Consider the following 24,821-nt stretch of genomic DNA (forward strand, 5'->3'; position numbering starts at 1 on the left):
TTGAATCAGGTTGTCAGTGGACAGCAGAAGGAACGGATCGGTTTGATTCACTGTTTGTTTTATCTCAGCTTCCAGTAACAGTGTCTGCACTATGAACTTCTGAACACAATAAGCTTGGCATATAGACAACCCAAATATAAAAATGGTTATATCTTCTTTCTTATATACTGTATGCAAATTAAGATATTGAATATTGCAAATTTTTTTCTCATAACACATAAAAAATTGTATATATTTTTGGACCATGGAACTCTAGTTTTAACTACATCATAATCCTCCTTCCTTCTGCATTCCTTAGACTTCATTTTTACTGTTACCCAGGATCCTTCTTCATGTTACTCCTGGCTGCTCTAAACCTCACCGAATCTCTTTTGATTTGCTTGTGGAATTGCTACTTGTTGTAACATGTCAATTATACCAAAAAGGGACAGAGCTCTATCTCTGGATTAAAGTTAGTTTAACATTGAGGGTTATCATTTGCAGTGAATCACAAGACCAGATTACCATATACTTTTGTACAGAAATAGACTTGACAGTAAGTGGCCAAGAACATGCATAAATAAGATGAGAATGATAGTTTGTGTAAAACTGAGATGAGTGCCCAACCTGCCATGCAGGAAGGAGACTCCCAACATATTTATCTGGTCAGAATTTGAAGGTGAACACAGATTTCCTAACTGGAACACAGACTGCTTTGTGAGGGTTTCTGAACCTTGCATTAATTCGGGTGATAAGTATGTATAAAATCAGAAACCGTGTAGTTTGAAGTACTTTTTTGTCTTCTAATGGTATGTTGCTAGAACTTTATAGAAAAGTGTATTAATTTTTGCATTTCCTTCCCCTTATTGTAGCACAAATATTAACCAAGTAACCAAGACTAAACTAGATGAGCAAAATTGTCTGAGTTAAGGCTAACAGCAGAAGTAAACTAGACAAAAACTGCATCAGGGTTAAAATTAATAGATGTTTATCTCTTACTGTGAAAGGAAAGAGGAGCATAAAATTAGTCTCTATATAACACATCCAAAACCAGCTGTCAGACAGTGACTGAAGGATAGCAAGCTGAAGACCAGGATAGAAGGAAGCAACTGGCAGTAAAACATTTGTTGCCAGAGGAAAGACTTTTACAAATATACCCTGATGACTGGTTTTAGCATAGGTTAATTCTCTGTAGGTGTCTCTGAGTTTGATCATTCACATATGTCTTACATTTCTGACTAAGTTAGGCAAAATCAGTCACAATCTCAGCATGGTTTTAAGCCTAATTTAAGATGATTTTAAACAATACTGCCACAGTACTCCTCTAACCTTCCTTATGTTAGCATCAGAACCATGTTGCTTCTAAATTGGCATCACCTGTGTGAGGTTGAATGAAGACAAACGTAGGGTGGTGGGGGATTAACTTTGTTTTTTAGCTGTTGCGGTGACCTGAGGCAATTCATCATATTGCTTCACTATCACTGGTGACACATGGAATGGTAGACTAGAGAGTTTACTCTCTAGTTAAGCTAGTGTGGGCATGGGGGAAGATGCAGGGGTGCTGTGGTGTAGCTTACCTTATGCCATGCTGTAAAACTTCATTATTAAGCTTTCAGATTAACTTACTGTTTTCAAGTTGGTTTCAAGCACAGTAACTAGATTTTAGAGTAATAGAACTTGAGGGGGGGGGAAAAACCAAACACAAATTTTGAAAGTTTTAAGTTGTCCAAGAATCATCTTTCAAAGAGGAAAAAATACTGTTAAGCATATGAAGCTGAATGGAAAGTGGTACAGTCAGTGGAATCTTGCACTAGTAAATCTCATTAGTTTGGCTGGAAAGAGGTTGATGAGGAATATACAAGGAAAAAGCATAACTTCTTCAAGAGAGCTGATGTTGCAAAGGACATGTTTCTCTGGGCTTTTTCTGAGAAAAGTTCTGGTAGTAACCTTACTTTACCTATCCTGAAGCAGATTTCTGAAGGCACTTTAACATGCCAAAATATTTGAGATGTTAGAACAGGTTTTTCAGAATCAATGTCTCTCTTTCAAATGAGACTGAACCCTTTTCTAGACAATAGTAGCATAAGTCTTTTACCTGGTGTTTTTAAGATTTAAATTCCATAAAACTACTGATAATGTCAATTGCTTATCTAGAGGGAAATGCTGAGTTTCACTGTGCAATCAATTAGTAAGTTAAAGAAGAAATATTTCTGTGATTTTATTGGCCAGACTTAGATTGTTGGCTATAAAAGGTCAGAGAGGTGGGAAGGCGGGTTAGGTATTCCTTTTGAACCTGCTTACTGATAACATTTTGTTACATTCACAATTACTACTTAGCTTTGATAGGCTGGAGGACACCTTGTATTCTAAAGAACTTAATGAAGGTAATAAAAGTGTTACCCTTTGGGTAACATGTTGGCTTCCATTTTTTGTTGTGTATTGGGGAACGTTATGCAGTATCTGGTTTTGTTGTTGGGTGGTTGATGAGCATGTACATGGGTGGTTGCAGGTATGCTAGGATTTGAAAGGCTGAATGGCATACCTCTGCAGAAAATCCTCTTAGCTTATTATGCACTTTGTTTCACCTAGGTAAGTTTAGTGTAAAGTGACATATATAAGAAAAGAAAAAAAATCTCTTTAAAGTATTTTTGGTATGTAATGCCATTTTTTGTATGGGATTATGGTGCATGACTTAGTAAAAACCTAAAGTGAAGTTGGGGTATAAATGTGAGGTATAATTTTTGGGTGTCCTGTTTTGACCATGTTGTATGCAATCCATTGACTTTTCTTTAATATGGACATCCCTGTGGAAGTGCATGTCAAATACTACAGCAGGAGCTGACTGCGAACTCCATAATTCTGTTTTAAATGTTTGGGGGTTTGTTTGTTGGGTTTTTTTTCCAGAGAAACAGGCAGAACAAATGTTGTTGTCTGTCAGATATTAGAAAGCATCAGCATTTCTGAATGAGGTTGTCTTATTCTGTAGTCATGTCAAAAAAATGCAAATACTGAATCAGTTCAATCCTGATAGTGATAGACAAGGGGGAACAGTTTTAAACTAAAAGAGGACATTAGGAAAAAATTCTTTACTGTGAGCGTGGTGAGGCACTGGCACAGGTTACCCAGAGAACTTGTGGGTGCCCCATCCTTGGAAGTGTTCAAGGCCAGGTTGAATGGGGCCCTGAGTAACCTGGTCTACTGGGTGACATTCCCTGCCCACAGCATGGGGAGGAGGAGGGGTGGGGTTGGAACTGGATGTCCCTTCCAATCCAAACCATTCTATGATGACTCAATGACCTTGTATCCTAATCTCTAAGCTGTCTAAAAAATATTACATTTATAAACATATTTACCTTGCCCCCTTTTTCAGCAAATCCTTTTTATGTGAAGTTTCACTCACTTGCATTTGAATTGATATATTCAACCCCTTTGTGGGGCTCAGTATTTCTAGTTGACAGTCACTACATGCAAATGTCAGATCTAGACATTACTGAGCATACATTCTTAAAATATCTGGGAACAAGCTCCCCCTTCCTTGTTATTTCAGAAATACATCCTGTAGTTGAATGACTGTATCCTAGCATCAGCTCTTTCTTTCAGTGGAGAGAGAAGGAAAAGGGCACCCTTTTAAAATTCCTAATGTCTTTATTTTTGCTTATAACAAAGTTAACTGCTGAGTGCAACTCATCAGTTGGTATATGTTAGAAGGCTATCTAGCATGAAGAATGAATTTCTCTGTTTGGAATAAGATTCATTGATGTTCTCTAGGGTATACTAACAACTAACAATATATACTGTATTGTGATTATAATATTGATTTCATAATATTATTATTATAAACAACTGCTGAAAAAATCATTGGAAAAGGATCTGGAAAGCTGCAAAACAAAATCAGAAGTTTGCCCTTCGAACAGTGACCCCCAATGAGGTATAAACTTCCACTTCCTCCATTGTAAAAGTCAAGGCAAGTAAGTGTTGGATGGCTGTGGACAGTCCTTACAGTTCTATATGTTGGGAATGAAAACTGGTTATGTATTAAAAGTTCTCTTGAATTGTCTTATAGACAAATCTTACATAAGTTTTTTTAATTTTATTTTTATGTTAGTACAATCAAGAAGTTTTCAAGGAATCCTCACTTCCCATCTGTTACATAAAACCTAAACTGCAGTGGCGACTTCACAGTACAGTTAGAGATTCTGGATTTCATATATGCTTATTGCAAAGGTTAATGCTCCCTTCAGTCCTGACACTGCAGCATACGTCTGAGTTATTTACAAGCTTATACACCTGCTTTCCTTAATTCCAAGGATGTTATTCTTGGTGCTATTTCTCAGAAAGTTGCAGGGAAAATTTTCACTGACCAAACCAGTCTCTTTTGTCATTTTAGCTTACTGTACCTGTAAAGTAAGGTTTTAACTTAAAGCCATAGATGTAGATTACTTTCTAATGTTAAATTAACCATTGAAACGGAGTTGTTGTGTAAAGAGATTAACAAACTGCTCCTGCAAATTTTCCAGTCAAAGATTTGATGTTAACAGACTTCCAGCAGTTCTTGTTAATGAAGAAATTCCCCGGTTAAAATTATAATTAATTTTAGAACAGCTTAATATTAGTGCATTTTAACTGCCCTGAAATAACAAAACTGACTGTTTTATCCGTTATGCAATATGTGCATCTACAGAAGTAACTAGTAGCTGAAATTATAGAAAATAATGAAGTTTTTAGAGCCCTTTTAGTATCACTTGTTCCTTCATTAGAGCACATATAGCAGAATGGCCTCAGTTGTACAAGGAGCCTTTCAGTTATTGTATGGGATTCAGACTGAAAGAAAAGAAGAATCCCTGGCCCTTCTTGGAAGGTGAGAAGAGGGAAGAGATATAATACCAACTTTGCAGTGCATTAGTTGGAGCTGATAGTTTTGGACGACCTGTTTCTTTCTTTGGTACAGGCTCTTATCCCTATGTTGACTGATACTAAGCACAATTCAGTTGCTGGTGGCATTTAAGAAGCATTAGTGTGCTCAGAACACAGTGAAAGCTGTGCTCTGAGGTTGGTTGCTGGGTTCCACAAGGAATGTTCAAGGGCATTTTGTTTTGTGCCCTAGAGAGTATTCTTACTAGGTACCTGTATATAGGTACCAAATAAATCTATCAGAAGTTATTGTGAAGTGATCATACACTTGCTAATGCAAATGAAGCATTTTTATAGTTTCATCTTTCACCAACCTTGAGAAACCAGCATAGGGATAGTTAATTTGTCTTGCCTTGAGAGGTTTGTAGTCCATACTTGCTTGGTTTTAGAGCTGAATAAATATTATATATTTTTACAATAAGCATGCTGAATTCAGTCATGCTTAAATATAACATTTTCATCTTAGAAAAATCAATTTTCTTCACCGATATGTTTATTTTCAGTTCTGAATCTGTTGCTTAACTTCTTCCACGTAATCTTTGTCTGTTGTAAACATGTTCCAGACTGTAAGATGAAAAATGAATAATTAAAAAGCCTTTACTTTAAAATTCTGTTAGATAACATGTACTAGGATAGGTTTTATTACAAATCCTGGATTGACATCTCCACATGTGTTTAAGAACAGCTTTTAACCTGGACCGATGGAAATTATTTATTGTGTGCTCTGTGCTATCTGAAGTAATTAGTAGTTTCTGAGAAAATATGAAGTTTCTGAAGAACAAATAGCTCTGTTGATAGCTTTTCTTTTTGTCTTGCAGTTTTTTTCCAGTGTAGTCTTACCTCTGCCCCTACCTTTCCTTTCAAAAGAAATTTTTCTTTTTTAATCTGAAGGTCTAAATTTCCCTGGCTGTGAATTTTAAAAATGCCTTGCCTGTCTGTACTAGGCTTCCTTGAAATACTGTTTTACCTCATGTTACCTGCAACATTCAGGGAATGTTAGTAGCCTATGATGTGCACTTATCCTTCCCTTTTTCTCAGATGAGCCACACCTCATTGGGCACCCCTGAAGAACTGGAACACCTGCCACTTCGCTGGCCATTTGAGCAGCTCGAATGGGAGTGGTTATGACAGAGTCAGAGAATATTCCAAGTTGGAAGGGATCCACAAGAATCATTGAGTCCAACTCTTAAGTGAATGGCCCATATAGGGATTGAACCCGCAAGCTTGGCATTATTAGCACCATGCTCTGACCAACTGAACTAATCTTATGTTAATCCAGGCAGTTCTTGTAAATGGGGAAGAGGAGAAATGGGGTAACTGCTAGGGCTCTTCTAAAGTTCCGATGGGCAGAACTCGGCTTCTAGAATGAAACAAGGTGTTTACCCAGTTACAGACATTATTTGTAGCGATGGTGGTAATGTGACTTAGAGAATAAAACATTGCTATCTTTATAATTCCCAAAAGTTTGGAAGTTGAAAGGGATTTTTGATTCCTTGTGGTGCTTTTATTGTACGCTGATGCCTCATCAGCTGGACTACTGAACTAATGATTAGATATCAAAAGTTGTTATCTACAGGATTCTTAGCAGATGTCAGACATTGACTCCAAGTGTCACAGATTCAAGGTAACTTTTTCCTCTATGAAATAAAACTTGTGTCACAGTTGAGGTAATTCTGCTGCTCTGGATAGGAATGCTGGCTCAAATTCAGAGGAGGGGAAGGAAAGGTTAGTTCAGGCATGTGTAGCATTCCAGGAAAGGCTCCTGGGTTGGAGCTCTGCAAATTAAAATCTGCTGTCCATAAGCACCTACTTCTTTCATTGACTTATGGAAGGACCTTGACTGTGGTAGGAAGCTGAGTATATTTACAGGCACTTTGGCAAAGATGATAAGGAGTAAAATGAGGGTTGGAGGTTTTTTTAGAGATATTTTGGGTTTATTTTCACCCAATTCTGAGAGATAGAATTCAGGATCTTGAACATATTCAACACTAGGATGAGTCACCATATAGCATTGTTTTTCTACATTTGAATAGTAGTGTTGGGATTAAAGACTTCATCTTTAATTGCTAATTTTGAGTTGCTTCTTAACTTTGTTGTTACTTTGCCTGTTATCTTTGCTTCTCTGTGTTATTTGACTTCCTTTTGGAAACTAACTACAAAGTAAATTCTTCTTTACTGAAACTAAATGTATTTAAATAAATTTCTCCTGTTATTGGTCATCTGGGGTTTTTTTAGTGGTATGACATATCACAATTCTTGAGAAATGGATTTCTAAGCTCTCATACTATAATTGTGTATAATTTACAAAAAAAATCCCTCTGCAGACATCATTTATTACTTTATAAAATCTGTCATTTTTAGGAGGAAAAAAAAAGAAAATCTTCACTGTAACTAAATTAAACAAGTTGGTGGTTTGTAACAAAGTTGTCATGCTTATTTCAAAAGCTTGAAGCAGTAAAAGTAGAAATATTTCAAAAGCAAATTCTCTCATAATCTGTCCGTTAAGCTAGAAGTTGAAGGGTTTTTTTCTGAAACACATAATAAAACCTGAGTAATTTCAGATGTCTCCAAGAAGCTGTCTTATCAGTCTTGAAACTTCATATGCTGAAGACTGAAGTTGTCTTTATTTAATTTTTAACATCCTAGAAATCTTTCGAAATGACAGGTTTTGGAAATACTCATTAATTTTTCCAATATGCTCTCATTCTTAAATAGCTTGTTCAACTTATAATCTGAAGTCTTTTTGAAGGTGTGTTTGAACATATAATACCAAGAGATTTAAGTTGTCTGCAGATAACTACATAATTTCATTGTACCTGACTGTCAAATGTGTATTTATCTATTCAGGTTCAGACAAAGAAGGAAGAAACTTTGCCACCCTCACATAGTCAAAACATTCCAACTTTTTATTTTCCTCGAGGATGTCCTAAGGAAAAAGTGAATATAGATGCTGTGATTGCCAAAATTGAGAAAACTTTCTCTGAATTTCCAAATGAGAGGGCAACATTAGAAGATATGGGGAAGGTTGCAAAGGTGAGAACTTGCTTACTGTACTGAATGCCTATGGAAAGGAGAGTTCTATGTGCTTTGTTTTTTTGTATTATGTGTTTTCATCTCCTACAAGTTAGTATCCAACAATATTCTACATTGTTGATACACATAACTATGTGTATAATTTTTTGCATTAACTGTGTATCAAATGACCTGACAAAAAGAAACAAACATTAAACCAAAACTTGAACTCCTTTTTTTGCTGCATAGACAACCAAATACTAAAGAGCATATTGTATGCTGTTCTGCATTCTGTATTGACCAAGAGACTTAAGGCAAAAGCACTGTTAATATCTGTTTTGTTTTCAGGTGTCCACACTTTTTTTCATTTGGCAGTGTCATGAACCTCCACTGTAAAGACACTGAAAGACAGAATGGTTTGGTAACTTGAGATTATAGCTCTCTAGTTATTACTGAAGAGCTAATTCAGAGTTATGGTGGAGTGACAAAATACTGAGCTTAGAAAGCAGCAAGTATTTTTAAACTTTTGTGTAACAGACAATAAGCTAGTAAAAATAAACATAAATTTCCATTTTTTTATGTTGAATCAGTGCTTGAAATATCACTGCAAGCCATGGTCTTGGTAATGAGTCTCAGGTTCTTATCCCTGTTCCTGTCACTTTGCATTTAAAGTTCAGGGTCTAGAAAATAGAAACTAAGACTTTACACAAGAGCAGGACTGGGGGTTCAGAGACTCCTTGTTTGCTCACGGAAACTGTTTAACCACTAAGCTCAATGATAGGATCCCTGTCTTCCACAGCTCCATCCAACATAGAAGTGGGGAGGTACGGAAGAGACCCTTCCCTCTCAGCAAGGAAGGTGGAAAGGTCCAGTCACCTACAATTCAGTGATGAAAGGCACCCTCCTGAAGAATAATACAAAGCCTTTCTGTCTGTCAAACTCACTTTTTGTATTAGTTTGAAGTACTGGTTAAACTACTGCATGAGAAGCAACTGTTCTTTTCCTTTGGTGACCTTATACGTCTTGCAGTATTCATAATCTTATTTGAGATTCTTGGAGATGCCAACATTTCTGAGCTCTCCCAGCTGTAGTCAGTTTTAGGCAGGATAGGTACTTTGCTGTTATGGCTGAGGAAGCTTGGAGCAAACACAGAAACAGCACTGTAGGTGTACATGGGAGCACTGAAGTGGTGAGGGTGTAACTGGTACTGCTGATCAGGGCAGGCCAGCCTACTACTTAAAACTGAGTAGATGTGCCATGCATGTGCAAGGATGCAGATGAGTTGAGCCATCCTCTGAGACAGACAAAGGTAAATTTTCTCCAGTTCAGAAGTTTTGTTACTGTTTGTGCCGTCTTGAGGTTAGCTTAAAGATAGCCAGCTCTTGAGCGGAGCTTATTAACATTGACTCCATTCAGCTGCTTGGAGCATGGACAGAGCAGACATGCAAGTGCTTTCATCTGTTAGGAATGCTTCAAGTTGCACTGTGTTTTGCTTTCCACTTTTGGACTTTAGCCTAGAGCAGTTGCTTAAAATGAATTATTTTGGAAGGCGCAGTTGTTTCAGAAACAATTTTTAAACAATCTGTGCCTTAATGTTTTCTTCTTAACATTTGTAAAGTGTAATTTTTGAATGATCTATAAGTAAGGGAGTAACCCTCAGATAAAAAAGCAATAAACTGACTTGATGTACACTTTATTGTAGGCTTGTGAATGCCCACTTTACTGGAAAGGTCCCTTGTTTTATTGTGCTGGAGGTGAACGAACAGGATACGTGTCGGTTCATAAATTTGTTGCAATGTGGCGGAAGTAAGTAGATTTTTTTTTTTTTTAGAAGTACTGCATTTTTTTCATTGAAATGTGATATTTTAAGCTCTGAATGCAGTCTCATCTGTAAAGGGAAATAAAACACTTTGCCATAATCAGCCATTGACAGCAAACTTCTACATGGGAAAATGTAACTAAATAATACTTTAATACTTTACATAAACAAACAAATCTTCATTTACAGAGGTTATAGATTTTAAAATGTATGGTAAATGACTGGCTGTTTATGGGAAAAGTGGCCCTAACTTCTAAATGCCAGTTCTGGACAAAATGCCTTTTATTCCTTCTAGTTCTTCTCTAATTCTAACTTTTAAATATCTATTCATGTAATCAATTACATGAGGTACCCACCTCCTTTAACATAAATGTATGAGACAGTACTGCTTTGATAAGTTCACTTGGAGCCTAGTTTGACATTTGTAATTAGCTTTTGAATTAAATGTTGTGCTCGCAGTTTCATAGGCCTTGCTCTAGGATGCCTGCATGAGGTAGCATGATTAATTTTCTGTGTAGAATATTAAATGGAAATATTTACATTTCAGAATACTTCAGACCTGCTATGATGATGCTGCAAAGTTTGTTCATCTTCTTATGAACCCTGGATGTAACTACTTGGTGCAAGAAGACTTCATTCCTTTTTTACAAGTAAATTGCAACTGAAACTAGTTCTGGAAACACAACAAAATGATGAACTGGCAAAGCCCTGAATTTTTTGACCTAAATGTACTTTTTCATTGTCATCATTAAAGTTTATTGATAATATTTAGTGCAACTCACTTTACAGGGTCCACTGAGATGGTAGTGAGTGACTTGTTTACAGTTAATCATTTTGTATAAGGTGAGGACTTTTTTTAAGAGCTACAGTAAGATGCAGGGGTTAAAAATTGCTTGCAGGAATACCACACTTATTGGAATCTTTTATGTTTAGGAAGGCAGCTGAAGTTATTTAAGTCAAGGTGGGCCTTAGGAGGGCAAAGGAAAAGTGGCATATGAATTCAAGACCTGATAAAGCTTCACTGAAAGAACAGTAAACACCACCTTTAGTAATGACTGAATAAAACCTAAATTGACTTTACTGACTCATAGTCAGCCACAAAATTACAAGCTACAGCAGTCAGCAGTGTTCAAAATCTTTAGCCTATCTAAAATATAGGCCAAAAAATTCTATTATATTTCTAAAATATATGAAAGCTTTTGTTTATATGGTTCTTTAAAAGATAATTTTATTTTTAAGAAGTCTGGAGTGTTATTTATGTAAAGCATTTTGTAAATGAAGTTATTATTAATGATTGTGGTAGTTAATTTGAACTGTTTTGGTTAAGGAAGCAGATGTACTATTCTGTGCTAATTGTTTTATATAGTCACTAATGAATACTCTTTGGGATATTGTTATTCCTTTTTTTGTAGGATGTGGTGAATAGTCATCCAGGCCTTTCATTTTTAAAAGAAGCGTCTGAATTTCATTCTCGGTACATTACAACAGTAAGTGATTTGTGTTTGGAAAAGCTATTTTTTTGTTAAATAAGTCAAAATTAGGATTAATCAATATGTCTAAGCATCTTTGTCTCTTGAGAAAAGTAGAGTATGCTGTCAGTCTTCATTTCTACATAACTAGAAATCTTGTGAAGAAAAACTATGATGCTTAAGAAAGAGTCTTTCTTAACATCTATAAGAAATTGCTGAATTTAGTACTAGTGATACTGAATTGTAATAGTGTTGGATAAGTTAATGAACATTAAGCAGGCTGTTATCTTAAACACTTGATTGTGGCTGTAGACTGTACTCATTAGAATCTTGACCTTAATCTGGGATTAATTAAATGAAATCTTGAATGAATCATCTATATTAATATGACTATGTTCAGTGTTAAGTGAAATAATGATAATATTGAAGCACTCTCCTCTCTGGGGACTTTTCTTCCTAAGAAGGTTTTATACATGAAAAGTTTCATTCTGTCTTCCCAGGGTTATGTGACTGAAGTATTTTTTCTGTACCCAAGGGAAGAATCAGTGACATTAAATTTTCTCAACTGTGGACTAGACAGCTGATTACACTGAAGTCTCAAAAGATTAAAATTCTTCAAAATTATGTTCAGTTCACTTGATGTTCAGTGCATTTGAAAACTAGCTTAATGAATATGCTCCAACAAAAAACATGCAGAGTTGTTTATCTTTTATCCATCTTATATTTTGACCCAGGCTAAAATTGTGGAAGCTTTTTCTGAGAGCATTTGGTTTTGATTTGTTATATCCTTCTTACAGAGACTTGCTGGCCTATCAAGTACATCCTGGTGCACTAGATTTTGCTTCTTGTTATAACGATTATGTGAGCTCCCAGAACTTTCTTGTCCATTGTGGCTGAAGGAAATGTTCTGCTTGTGAGCTCTTTTGTTGCTTAATGGATTCTGGGTTGTATCAAAGCCTGTTCTGGCTAAAATTGTGAAAGCTTGCTGCCTGTTTTAAAGAACAGTAGGAAAGAAAAGGTCCTGCCATTTTCAGTTGCTTTTCTTTGCAGGAACTAGCAATATTAAATAAATTAGTCTAGCAATATTGAATAAAACAGTGCTGGCAGTACTTCACTAACAAAATTTAGTGTAGTCTTCAACAGAAATTGGTGCTTAAACAAAAATCCCAGAAGTAAACTAGTATGAATATGGCAACAATATTTGGAATACTAATTTAAAGATTCGGAAATGGCAGGAGCACTCTGCCCTTTCTTGTCATAGTTTAGGATGGCATAACTGTTGCCTGATACAGTCTTCTAAAATTCTGTCCTGCAAGTTATTACTGATAATTATGGATCATTTTCCCTAAGATGAAATAAGGCATTACTAATAAGGCCATTAGTTTTATCTCACTACATGAAGTTTTGTCTAAAGGATACTTCCAGTTGCAAACCAAATGAGCCATTCTTCTGCTGTGTTTTTATATAGACATGGATATATATATGTGTGTGTATGCATATGCATTACATACATCTCTTTAAGCATGTGTCTTGTGTTGTTCGGCCATGGAACCAATCTGTTCTGTCTGCTGATTCTATAGTATAAATTGGTTGGTCAGTGTACCAGTAAGATTAGGTACATGTGGCCAAGATGAAGCTGAAATATGTTAAAAGTGTTTGTCCTGACAAATGAGATACTACATTTATTCTGCAAGGATGTTATGTGCATATCTGAACTATGAATTCTTGAAATTGTAATCTCTGTATTGCACCATTTCCTCTCTGCACTATGCAGCATAGTAAACAAGGCAATTCTCTGACAATTTGCTTATACTCTGCCTCAATTCACTTTAGAAAACAGTTTAAGTCTGTTCCCAGTTGTCTTTACCAAACATGCAATTTTGTTTTTATTTTTAGACCAGTTAAATGTATAACAGATGAGATAATGACATGCAGATGGATTAAGTTGCAAAGCTAAGGCAAAAACCTTTTTAGAAAAAATTACTTTGTAGTACAAGCCAAAAATGGGCCTTCCCTAAATCTCACAATTAGAATTGAGTTAATTAAGTTTCAGAAGTAGGATAAGATGTTCTTCTATCTGGAGTTATTGAACCGGCTGTTCTTGTTCGAAGTAAGAACTGAAGAGCTTGCTGCTCTACAGTTTACACTTTATGTTAAAACTTCATAGATAAATTACTCTTCTATTTGTAATTCAGAAACTATTGGTTAGTTTAAACTATTGATTTACTGTAATTAAAATCTGAAGTGATAAAAACTTAGTCTTTAGCTGGGAGGACATTTTAAGTGGGGGGAAGGGCTTCCTGCAGAGGTGGGGGTTTTAACTGGTAACTGCTCTGTTGCAAATGAAATGCTACACATGCAATATTGAGTCTTGCCAATTAGGGGGTATAATTAATCACCAGTTGAGCAGTTATTGTTCATAACATGTTTAGATTTTTTTGTCTGTTTTTGTTTAGTGGTGAATGACTGACTTGAAATGTATATCTGGTTGACATAAGTCAACCTAATTGAGGTGAATACTGAGTTCAGTTAAGTAGCAGAAAAAACATATTTTTAAATCTTATGTTTGTAAACTAAACCCAAGCAAATTACACCAAATGCATGAGTTGTCCAAAATAACCATCAAACCACTTAGGTTGGAGAAGACCTGTAAGATCATCAAATTGATGTACATGTAAAATTGATTTAAACAACAGTCTTGGGTACTCAACTGTATGTATTTGTTTCTGGTTCCAGTATCAGTCAAGGCACAAGAACTACTCATCTTTCTTGCATAGATTTTTTTTTATTATTATTATTATTCACTTGAAAATATTCATGTACTGCTTCTAATGCTATTAACAGGGTTTTTTTCCCAAGAAACTTAAAATAGAGTAAAATTTAATGGGGGAAAAACATTCTCTCTCTGCACCTGCAGGAAATATTTCTGTCAACTGTTGATTAGTTGTGTTTGTGGACTTCAGAAGTAGTAACATCTGCTGTATTCTGATCCTTAAACACTCCCAATTCTATTTCTGTAAATTCATTTATGAAGTAAAACAGTCTTATAGCAAGCATACAGTTCTTTTAATCTGAAGTAATACGATATATTAATATGATTATTAGATGATGTCCTGTAGATCTGGAAGACTAGGAGGTAGTGAAATTGCCAATAGACCTACTTTGGATAGCATACAAGTATTCTGCAACATTACTGAGTGAGATATGGGTACTGCAGCATTGAAATAAGACTTATCTACATGAGTTTAGATATAGATTTAGGAATGGGTTGGTAATACAACACAAGAGAAGCCTGTTAAGTAACTAGAAGAATAGAAATAGGGGAAAGATAGAGCTCTCTAATGCTAAACTAAGACATCATTAACAAATGTTTAGGAGTCATAGTTAAGATTTCTTTCCATTTGCTGTTTCTTGCAGGTCATACAGAGAATATTTTATACAGTAAATAGGTCCTGGTCTGGAAAAATAACTTGTAACGAGCTCAGGAAAAGCAACTTCTTGCAGGTACGTAATAGGTAAAAAATTACAAGACAGTTATTTCTAGAAGTTTTAAAATTGCATTAACTAATTGCTTAAGGGAATAACGTAAGTAACATTTGTTCCTTTTCCAAAAAGTAGTGAAGACCCAATTGCATTAATTCTCATACATTAGAATATGTTTGAATGTCATTTCTTCTATCTAGAGGTGTATACATGAAAATGCGTTTAGCAGAAATTGGGCTGATATACTCATTCTTCTGTGAATGCATTAGTTTTCTACTATGTGTGTGTTCAGTCTTTGCTGTCATGCTGTACAGTGTTCTTTGTCCCTGAAGATAAAAATTGTTCCACTGAAATAGCATTAGATATTAACTTGGTTATGAGAACTCAGATCATTCAAAACATCTTACAAACTCTTTAACGTGTTCTGTTTATCCTTCTGATAATAGAATGTGGCATTATTGGAAGAGGAAGCTGATATTAACCAGCTGACAGAGTACTTCTCATATGAACATTTTTATGTTATCTATTGCAAATTTTGGGAGCTGGATACAGACCATGACCTCTATATTGATCGGAAGGATTTAGCTCGACATAATGATCATGGTATGACAAATGAAGCACCTTTGTTTACATGTATTAAATGACCTGTAAACTTTCAGCTGAGGAAGTGGTTAAATGCCAAGGCCAGTGTTCATGAGTCTGTTGGTGTTGGTATAGCTGATCCTGCTGATTCTGTGAAATAAAGCAGGACAAGTCATCTGTGATGCTGCTTTGCATCTACCAATACTAGATTTGAGGAAAATTCTGAGTTTTAATTCTGATCTTGGTGAAGAAGTAGAGGAAATATCATTAAAGTACTGGTGTATTATAAATGGTTGCATTTGGCAATTTTGTGTTGTTATCTTGGAAACTATCAATTATACTGATATTATTCAAGTACAATGGCTTTTATGGCAAGGTATGAAAAGAGTAGAAAAGGCAAACATACATTCAGGTACTTGGCTTATTTTAAAGTTTTGCTAACTTAGCTGCAGTACATTTTGTTTTAATACTATGTAGCACTAGTTAGCAGGTTTACGTTTCCTACATTCATAATATGCAGTGACTGTGATTCCGTAGTCTTGAACTATTTTAAATATTCTTGTAGCTTGTATGGAACTGTTGAGGGTTTTCTAGGTGCTTTCTGTCCATGGTCATCTCAATAGTGTTTCCTTCAGGACTGGAAAGCTTACTTAAGCACAAAGTGATTATGGAATATTGTCCCATAAAAAATCCCAAAAAGAATAAATACAATTCTGATTGCTTTAAAAATTTGCCTACTGAAGTTTGACTATGCTTTAGGACAATGAGGAAGGAAATCTGCTTTCGTCTGAGTGGCTGCTCTACTTAGCACACTACAGAAAGAAAGCACAACTGATATAATGCCACTTGCAACTTACTTTTGCATCCTTTAAACCATGGAATTTTGGTTGAAAGTTAACGGCGGCTGCTTAGTGAGAACTAGACTAAAGACTATAAAATGGGTCTGATAACTTCACTTTAGTCTTTTTGCCTGTCAAAATTAGATAATCTGGTTACATCAATTTTGTTACATCAATTACTCTCCCTTTTGTACTGTTGCTGGACTAAATTACACTAGATAAGCACTTCAATATTTTCTTACATGTAAGTATGTAGCTGTTGTTGAGAAGGTTGAAAACTTCATTATTTCAAAAGACCTAAGAAGCAGCACCATATATGTGTGAAACAAATTTGCTGTCCTACAGTTCTGGGGATAAATATTAAGTAGGCACTAGTGACCTTACTACAATGATGTGGTGATGGCATCACCATAAGTACATAAAACAGATCAATTATCTGAATTGTTAACCACCTGCTTTAATTATCAGTATTTCTACAGTGCTGAAAATTTATTTCAGAGCTAGAATAATGAGAAGTAATTTTTCTTCTATGAGAATAGTATCATGTGCTGCTTTGAGTACCATCCACAAATTCTTAAGGATAAATTGAATATCCTTTACAGAGGTAGTGCTCAGTTAAGACATGTCTCTAAAATCCCTGAAATGGTTTCAAAATAGAAGCATGGATCAGAACCATGTCAGAAATAGATCCCTGGCAGAATCAGTTAGATATGTTTAGTATGTATGATCGTGCCAATTCCATTTTGGCTCTTTGCCAAGGTCATGTAAAACTTAATGTCACTGGAAAACTTGATTTACTTGTCAAAGAACTGGTAAATGCTGTCTTATTAATCAGCCAATTTTATTACTTTTAGTACACTACTATTTGTGTATAGAATCTGATTTCCAAGCGGGTTGGTTCTAGCTTTGCTTTGGAGACTTTGTGTTAAGTGATTCTCTCCAAAAGGACTAAAAGGGATTAATGAGCTTTCTCACAGATGTGTATATAAAAAGGGTTCCAGTAAACTCTCCAACTAGACAATACAAAGCAAAAATAACTTGTATTGAGTTGACACTGTTTTAAACCTTTTTTCACAGCAATTTCAAATAGGATGATAGAGCGGATCTTCTCAGGGGCAGTAACAAGGTACTTAATTTGTATGCTGATCTAAATCCCATTTAATATTTGCTTGTTAAATTGTATGATATTCCCAGAGAAAAAAATGCCTTCCTCTTGCAATGGAGCAGTGAATTTCAAGATTTATTATTAATTTAAAGTCCAGTAGTACTAGAGTCCTCTTGGAACCTTTGGCACACTCCAAGTTCTTCACTCCCCTTTCTTTACCCTGGATATTGTGTGATTTAGCAGGGCTGGGAATGAGGAAGGGAAGAAATGTTGGCATCATTGTTTTTCCATCCCTCAAACCTGTAAAATGTTCAAAGGGAACTGGGCTTTTAAGTACTACTTGTAAAATAAATGCTTATTGCATCAATAAATTTACAAAAATGCCTCTGGTTGAGTTAATTTGCATTTTTTCCCCTTTGGATTGACTTCCTCTTGTGTATTTATGGCATTTTATTCATTTTTGAAACATATTGCTAGCATGGTATCTGCAGTTAGAAACCAACTGATAAACAGAAATAACAAAAGCTGAAATGAGTGAAATGACACTTGACAGGCATATGTCTAGAGCTTACTCCTTTATATGAGTTTTTTGGGCAAGACAAAAACATATACCATATTTTCTTAGACATCTTGAAAATAAAACAAAAAAATTTAGGATTGAAATGTAATATATCTAGGAACTGCCTACCTGACTTTTTACCAGACAGGGTTGACTCTGTGTCTTCAGAACTTATTTAGTTGCTCTGTTCTGTGGTATGTGAGTAGAAACAGACAGTTATGTTCTTGTCATGGACACTTACTTCCTGAATGTTTCTATTTCATTTTCATTTCCATTCCAAAACTTTTAGCTACTGGAGTTCTGTAAAGCTTTAAGTTCTCATCACGTCTACCTGAATAGAAATTCTAAGAAGCATATGTACTTGTATATAACATATCATTACAAAATTAATTGAGATATCTCTTCTGTTAACAATTAAGCAGTGGCTTTGCTGCCCAGGGAGAAAGTCCTTGTAGGACAGTGTGCTACTTTCCAGCTGCTCCCCTCTTTACCATGGCATTAGAAATAGAACAGAGCACACAAGCTCCTTATCCTGAATGATCAGTGTCATCTGTGACAAGTTATCTTACGAACACTGTGTTGTTTAGGAGTTCATAGTTAATAGCAGCAAGGAAAATAATCCTTACTTTTGATTAGTAAAATCTAGGTTGTTCTAAAATAAATTTTCTCTTTCCTCATTGGCCTTCAAGAGGTAGAAAAGCACAAAAAGATGGGAAGATTAGCTACGCTGATTTTGTCTGGTTTTTGATATCTGAAGAGGACAAGAAAACACCAACTAGGTAAGAATAAGTTTATGTTTTAACAGAAACAAAGACTGACTTTATTGCTTTTCCAGTCCTTAGATGGGGACCACTGATGCACAGCTGGAACTCTGATGGAAGAAGCTAAACTATAAAAACATGAGTGGAAAACTGGCCCAGTTCATTGCATCATTCTTATTTATCGGTGTCTCCTGTTGTTGCTATTTTCATGACTTCTATGAGGCTAATTCAATGTTATTGTTCCGTATGCTGTGTGTGGCCTGCTTATAGACAGGGTCATACGTAAAGGAAATTGTAGTTGTTTCATGATGCCAGTGACTTTGGGAAGCTGTGCAGCTGGTATTAGCTGTATGATATTGATAAGAAACCTATAATGTGACATGTTGAACAACAGGTTCAATGGCTTGTTCAATATGGGAAAAAAACCAAAATACTGAAGTTTTGATGCATAGTTCAATTTTTCATTGGCTCCCTTTTTATTTTTTTAATATAAAACCATGTGTTTTAGTCTTCTCCTTCACACAGTTAACAAATGTGTTTTCAAGTGCAATACTCGATGGCAAATACCAGAAACTTTTACCACAGTAGGTGGTGTTTAATGACCTTCTATGGCATTATGGAATGTAGTCTTAAGTCTAGTTTTGCCTTTAAAAGAGGCAACGTGAATTCTTGAAATTCTGTACTAAGTTTTATAAACAGCTCTTTGCTAATACTGAATTTCAGCATTGAATACTGGTTCCGCTGCATGGATCTTGATGGGGATGGTGCTTTGTCTATGTATGAATTGGAGTATTTTTATGAAGAACAGTGCCAAAAATTAGATAACATGGCCATAGAACCTTTGCCATTTGAAGACTGTTTATGCCAGATGCTGGATCTTGTAAAGCCACAACATGAAGGTAAGAAAATCCTTCTCCATCTGTATCTTCTGTTTCTCTGGGTTTAGGAGTTAGTGCACCTGTAAGAGCACTGAGTTGGTCATACAAATAATGTGCCTTGAGGTTGTCTTTTCACTAAAGTCTGTTAGAGCTTATTAATTGATCTGTCTTCCAGCAGCAGGCAGGCACTCTTTCAATACTAAAATTTAACATGCTGCTTTAAAATTCCTTGTAGGCTTTTACTTTGGGCTTGTAGCCACATTTAGTCTTAAGTGAAATCTTATCACTGTCTAACTGAGGTGATGCTCTCAAGAAAAGCTCTTGACTGTTCACCCATTCTCTCACCTGTTCCAGGACTCATTTAACTGAGCTTTCTTCAGAAGGAACAGTTTTTAAACAGTGTTTGTCCCTGTAGATCAGTATTAACTTATTTTACATGAGAAGCCTAAGCTGCCCTTAGGAAATTCTTGACAAGGGGCTTAAAATTAAGTGAATAATAAACTGTTCTGGGTTTTTGGCTACTTTCTATGTCCATTTGAACCTTCATAGACCTGTATTCTACTCTCCTGCATTTGACATTGTATGAGCTTTTGCTGATGAAACTTCAGTTTACATTTTATGCAAGAAACATTTGTCTTTTATTGAGATGTGATTTTTTGCATACTAAGGGAATTGAAATGGCTCAAAACTAGAACTTAAAGCTTCATATTCTTATTTAAACCAAGTTTAAATGGATTTGCTATGTGAAAACACATTTCTAAAGGCAGATAAAAAATTGTAAATGAAAAAGAAATATGAAATGTGATTCATCTGGAAGCTCAGTCCTTGATATCAGTGGAATGAAGTCTTAGACCAACATTGTATAGTGCATGGGGGCTGGGGAGCATTTAAAATAAAGTGAAGCAAGCTCTGAAAAGCACATTTATATTAAATGGTTGCTTACAACCACCTCCCAAGCTCTGTAGTAGTTCCCTTCCAGTCTTGTACGTTATGCTTCTGAAAGACAGACATTTCCAATAATGTGTTCTGCACTTCAAATGAAACAAGATTGATGTATCTCCTTTGTGTCATGAGGATGACAAAAGAAGGCTATGGAACACAACCAAGATGAGTTATTTAGGGCAACAAAAATGAAAGCCAACAGTGGCTTTTTTTTATATAAAAACTGATATGATGTTTAAAAGGTGGATTAAGAAAAAATTCTTCTGCTTTCCTAATAAAAAACTATCAGCAAAAAATAATGTTTCACCTGGTAGATTTGAAACAAGAGATGATACTTTCGTAAAGTTAAGGCTAAAATGTGGTGCAGTTTGCTACAGGATGCTTATAGAGACTTTAATTAATTCCTTCCATTTCACTCTTTTTCTTGGTGTTGGAGGGACAGTGGAAGGCATCTACATGAGTGTTGAGTGTCTGAGCTCCCAGTGCAATAAACAGAAACTGGAGAGCAAATAAATGAACCAAATATAGGAGTCTAACTTAAATTGGGAGCTTATATAACTAGGACTCAAATCATTTGCTTGGTTGTGGAGAGTTGCTGCCACTTGAGATGGCCCAATGCATGAGACATCTGTGTGGGTCTGACAGATACTGCACAGGTGCCATGGGGGATTTGTGTCGTTCTGGAGCACCAGCTCTAAGCCAGAATATACTGAGGCACTTCACAACAGATGCAAGTGTGGCAACCATTTCCAAATGGGATTTGGCTTTTGCTTCCCTGTGATGTCCTTGACTTATACTTTGTTAGAAGCTGGGACAGTATGCTGAGAAAATATTGTTCCAAGTCTGGCTTTTATTGAACTCTTCTATAACATCTTCAGTTAGTTCCTATTTGATTGACAATGGAAAATTGTCTGTATTCCATGTGAATCAATAAAGGGGAGTTTTAAGGATAGTCATCTGTCTTCCCCTGTATATTTCATATTTTTCAGCCTTTCTGCAGAAGCTTAATATTCAGCTTTGAAATAGGGTAACATTTCTGAGCAACATGACAAATATTTCTAATGTTTAACAGATCCATTGATTTGAGTCTTTAAAGTATCACTCTATAAAAATCAAAGAAAACACCTCTGAGCATTTAGCTTTCCTCTCAAGCAGTAAATATTGATCAGGCTGGACAAGTGTGGCAACCTTGTCTCTATGAAAAATTCATCTGTAGGAAGCATAGTCACACTGTCATCTGTGTCATACATTTGTCTGTTCAAGTCAGGAAAGGAAAAGGGCCACTGCCATAGGAGATTCCTACCTGCTACCCAGGCACTCCTTGGGAAGGAATTGCTAGCTCACTGGAGACTTCTATCTCTTGAGGAAGCTTAAACAGTTACCTTAAATGACTTTTAATAGGTGAGGTAGACTGCATCTCACTCCAACATACCAAAGGACAGTGTGATGATAGCCAAAGCAAGGAACAAACCTGAAACATTTAAAAGTTTTGTCCACTTTGAAGGACACATCTCTAGATGTGTATTTCATCTATTCACTTCTCTCCCATTGCATTGAGCAGCAGTAACAAATGTTCTCGAGCAATGATGATTGAATAATGATGACTTAGCTTCTGAATAACATTCCTCCTCTTTGGAGAAAGGTAATTTTAGCTCTAATTATTTTATCTTTAATTATGTCATAATATTTTTTACAGGAAAAATTACCCTGCATGATTTAAAGCGATGTAAGTTGACAAATGTGTTCTTTGATACTTTTTTCAACATTGAAAAATACCTTGACCATGAACAGAAGGATCAGTTTTCTATGTTGCGGGTGAGTATGAAGCTTTAAAAGTCTTTATAGCTATGTGCTTAGCAGTTAATACTTTTTTGTATAACTTGCAATGTGATTGTTTAGGATGGTGAAGGTGAAAGTCCAGAGGTCTCTGACTGGGAGAAGTATGCTGCTGAGGAGTACGATATCCTGGTAGCAGAAGAGGCAGCAAGTGACCAATGGAATGACGGGTAAGAGTGTAGCACAAGGGTTGGTATGAATCCTCTCTAAAAGAAAAAACAAACCCTTCTCAAAAATATGCCATTAACGGTGTAGGAGACTGTCAAGTACAGGTGTGTGAGCCAAAACTGTTGTTATGGTAGAATATGCATCTCTTTTTCCAAACCCTAGTTTTTAAATGTGTTACTTGGTGAAGTAAACCTTCAGATGGCTTTTGTTTTCTGTTTAAATCAGCAGTGAACTTATGGGAGGAACCCAAGGTGCTGCTCTATTTTAGTGTTCATAGTGGATTCTTAGTATTTAACTCTTCTTTGCCCTATGTCTTTCTCTGAAATAACACTTCCCCTAATCAGCACATAATGGCTTTATAAACTATGTTTAAATAACACATACCGCAGTATCTAAGGGTCATTCTCTGCATAGTCATGTTAAGTAGAGGGAAATAATCAGGTGTCGAGATGAGATTCAGTAGTGCTTGGGAAGACATGCATGAACCTGAGTCACCCTAGCCCAGGAAATGGTCAGTTCTTTAATCTGACACTATAAATCTCCACAGACATTTTTTTAAAGGATATGAATTACAGATTGATCCCACATAAAAAGTGTTGAAGCTAATCTTTTTAAAATATCATTCACTGACTTGAGTTAGTTATCCATCTTTGCATTTGCATCACCAGCAGGTGGTTATCAGTAGTTTCTGATTAAACAGTTGTCTTTTGCTTTCCAGCATCTGCTTAAAAACATGGCTGCTATTGCTTCCCAGCACTCACACAAATTTTAATAAGATTCTCAATTCTGTATTCTGTCTCTTTTGTCATATCAACTGCTGTAGTTTGTTCTTCATAATTGAGCCTCATTTCAGCTTTCTTGACACTTGAGGGGTTTCTGGCAAATACTTAGTCTTATTTCTAACCTATGCATAGTCCATAGAGCAGTGTGTGCTTTGAATCCCCTCAGTAAAGCTGTGTATGGCACGGGGAAGTTCTGCATATGATGCAGCTTAAATTGATGTAATTATTACAGAACCCTAGTGCTGCTTCTCCTTACGTGTTTCTTTACTGTAAATATATCATATTGGAAAATACGTTCTTCTCGCAGATGCCTTCTTAGTGTTCCAACTTTTAGGTGCTCCCTGGCATAGACAGACTCTTTCAATTTCTTTTTTGTGTCTGCCGCTAGGTATGAAGCAGAACTGAATCCTGTAGACCATCAGAAGGCCAATGTCCTAAAGTATCAAATGGAGAAAAGACCATTTTTTGAAATGCCTTCCCATCTGGCTGATGTAGACTTGGATGAATATGACTATGAAGAGGATTTTGAGTAGAGGTTACTTATGGTCAACACTTGCAGAAAAGGACAGTCTGCAGCAGGTCTGCTACACACCAATACGTTTCAGTGGGGTTTGTTTCCTGGAAGTCAGCTTAGTTTTGTGCTAAAAATATTTAATCACTACACTACCTTCTAAGTAAAAGAAGCGTATTTGTATGGTATGATGAAAATTTTTGTATTTATTCAATAGTTTATAGTTTTTAAAATAGATTAAAATATTTATTTACAGATGTTGCATAATTCCTTTTTGGAAGAATAACAATATTTGACTTTAGAGAAAAGTAATCTACTGTTTTTTAGAGAACTGTATAATTCTCTCAAAGTTGACGTGTGGTGCACTGACCATCTCCGTCCTGCCTGTGAACAGGTATTTCTGTCCTGGTGTGGGAGGTAAGGAGACAATTTATACCTGGCCTGCAATGCGCTTACACTCATAGACAGCCCTAGTGGTTTTATGCCTTGGCAAGGAAGAGACATGACAATGAGTGCACAATTCAGTGCTCATTTACAAGCAGAGTTTTGTTTGACAGGCTGACCACATTAGTAGTATACAAGGAAAGCAAATGCCCAAGACAAGTTGCTTTTCTTCTGTGTAGTCCTTGTTTGCCCCAAATTTAATTTTGCTTGCCCTTTTAAACTTCAGTCTTTTCATTGATGTTAATCATAAAAAGCTTATTACAATGAAGTCTGTTTTAGTGTTCATACTTGATCCAAAATCGGTGTGTTAATTCATGTAGAAGGAACCAATTTTTTTAAAAAATCCTTTGTGTAAATGTTACTTGATAAGTGATGTGCACTAATTTGTTGTGGGCATTCAATGCTTTTGTCTGTCCCCCCCCTTCGCTTGTTTGCTATTGACACATTCCGTGAATTCATCAGTGTCACAGCAGCATGAAATTGTTGCCTCACTCTTAAATGTTAAACAGATTTTGTTGGGGGAAAAAAATGTACAAAAAGATGTAAGTTATTTTTTTGGTTGCAGTGTAGATCTTTAAAATGTTTAAAAAACATGTTTGTATTTTCAAATAAAGATTTTCCTACGTGTAATGTAACACTTCTAATTGTTACATACTGCACACAGTAATGTCTTACTACTAAAGAACAACTCACAATAGGATGGGTTACACAGGTATGCAGTCTGGGTTGATAATGACAACA

General features: G+C 35.8%; 1 protein-coding gene across 3 annotated transcripts in view; it reads left to right on the top strand.

The window, feature by feature from the left end:
- Positions 1–24,710, top strand: part of PPP2R3B (protein phosphatase 2 regulatory subunit B''beta) — a 47,969-nt gene extending 23,259 nt beyond the window's left edge. For all 3 annotated transcript variants that reach the window (XM_064646207.1, XM_064646208.1, XM_064646209.1), the window contains 12 exons: positions 7,738–7,923; positions 9,605–9,708; positions 10,269–10,371; positions 11,134–11,208; positions 14,608–14,694; positions 15,120–15,276; positions 17,172–17,220; positions 18,448–18,537; positions 19,243–19,418; positions 22,036–22,154; positions 22,239–22,345; positions 23,514–24,710. In XM_064646207.1, coding sequence (XP_064502277.1) covers positions 7,738–7,923; positions 9,605–9,708; positions 10,269–10,371; positions 11,134–11,208; positions 14,608–14,694; positions 15,120–15,276; positions 17,172–17,220; positions 18,448–18,537; positions 19,243–19,418; positions 22,036–22,154; positions 22,239–22,345; positions 23,514–23,658 — 1,398 coding nt within the window. In that variant the 3' untranslated portion in view covers positions 23,659–24,710. The remainder of the gene's footprint in view (positions 1–7,737; positions 7,924–9,604; positions 9,709–10,268; positions 10,372–11,133; positions 11,209–14,607; positions 14,695–15,119; positions 15,277–17,171; positions 17,221–18,447; positions 18,538–19,242; positions 19,419–22,035; positions 22,155–22,238; positions 22,346–23,513) is intronic.
- The last annotated feature ends 111 nt before the right edge of the window (positions 24,711–24,821 follow it).

Source organism: Pseudopipra pipra, chromosome 2 (genome assembly GCF_036250125.1).
Source record: "Pseudopipra pipra isolate bDixPip1 chromosome 2, bDixPip1.hap1, whole genome shotgun sequence".
Classification (NCBI taxonomy): domain Eukaryota; kingdom Metazoa; phylum Chordata; class Aves; order Passeriformes; family Pipridae; genus Pseudopipra; species Pseudopipra pipra.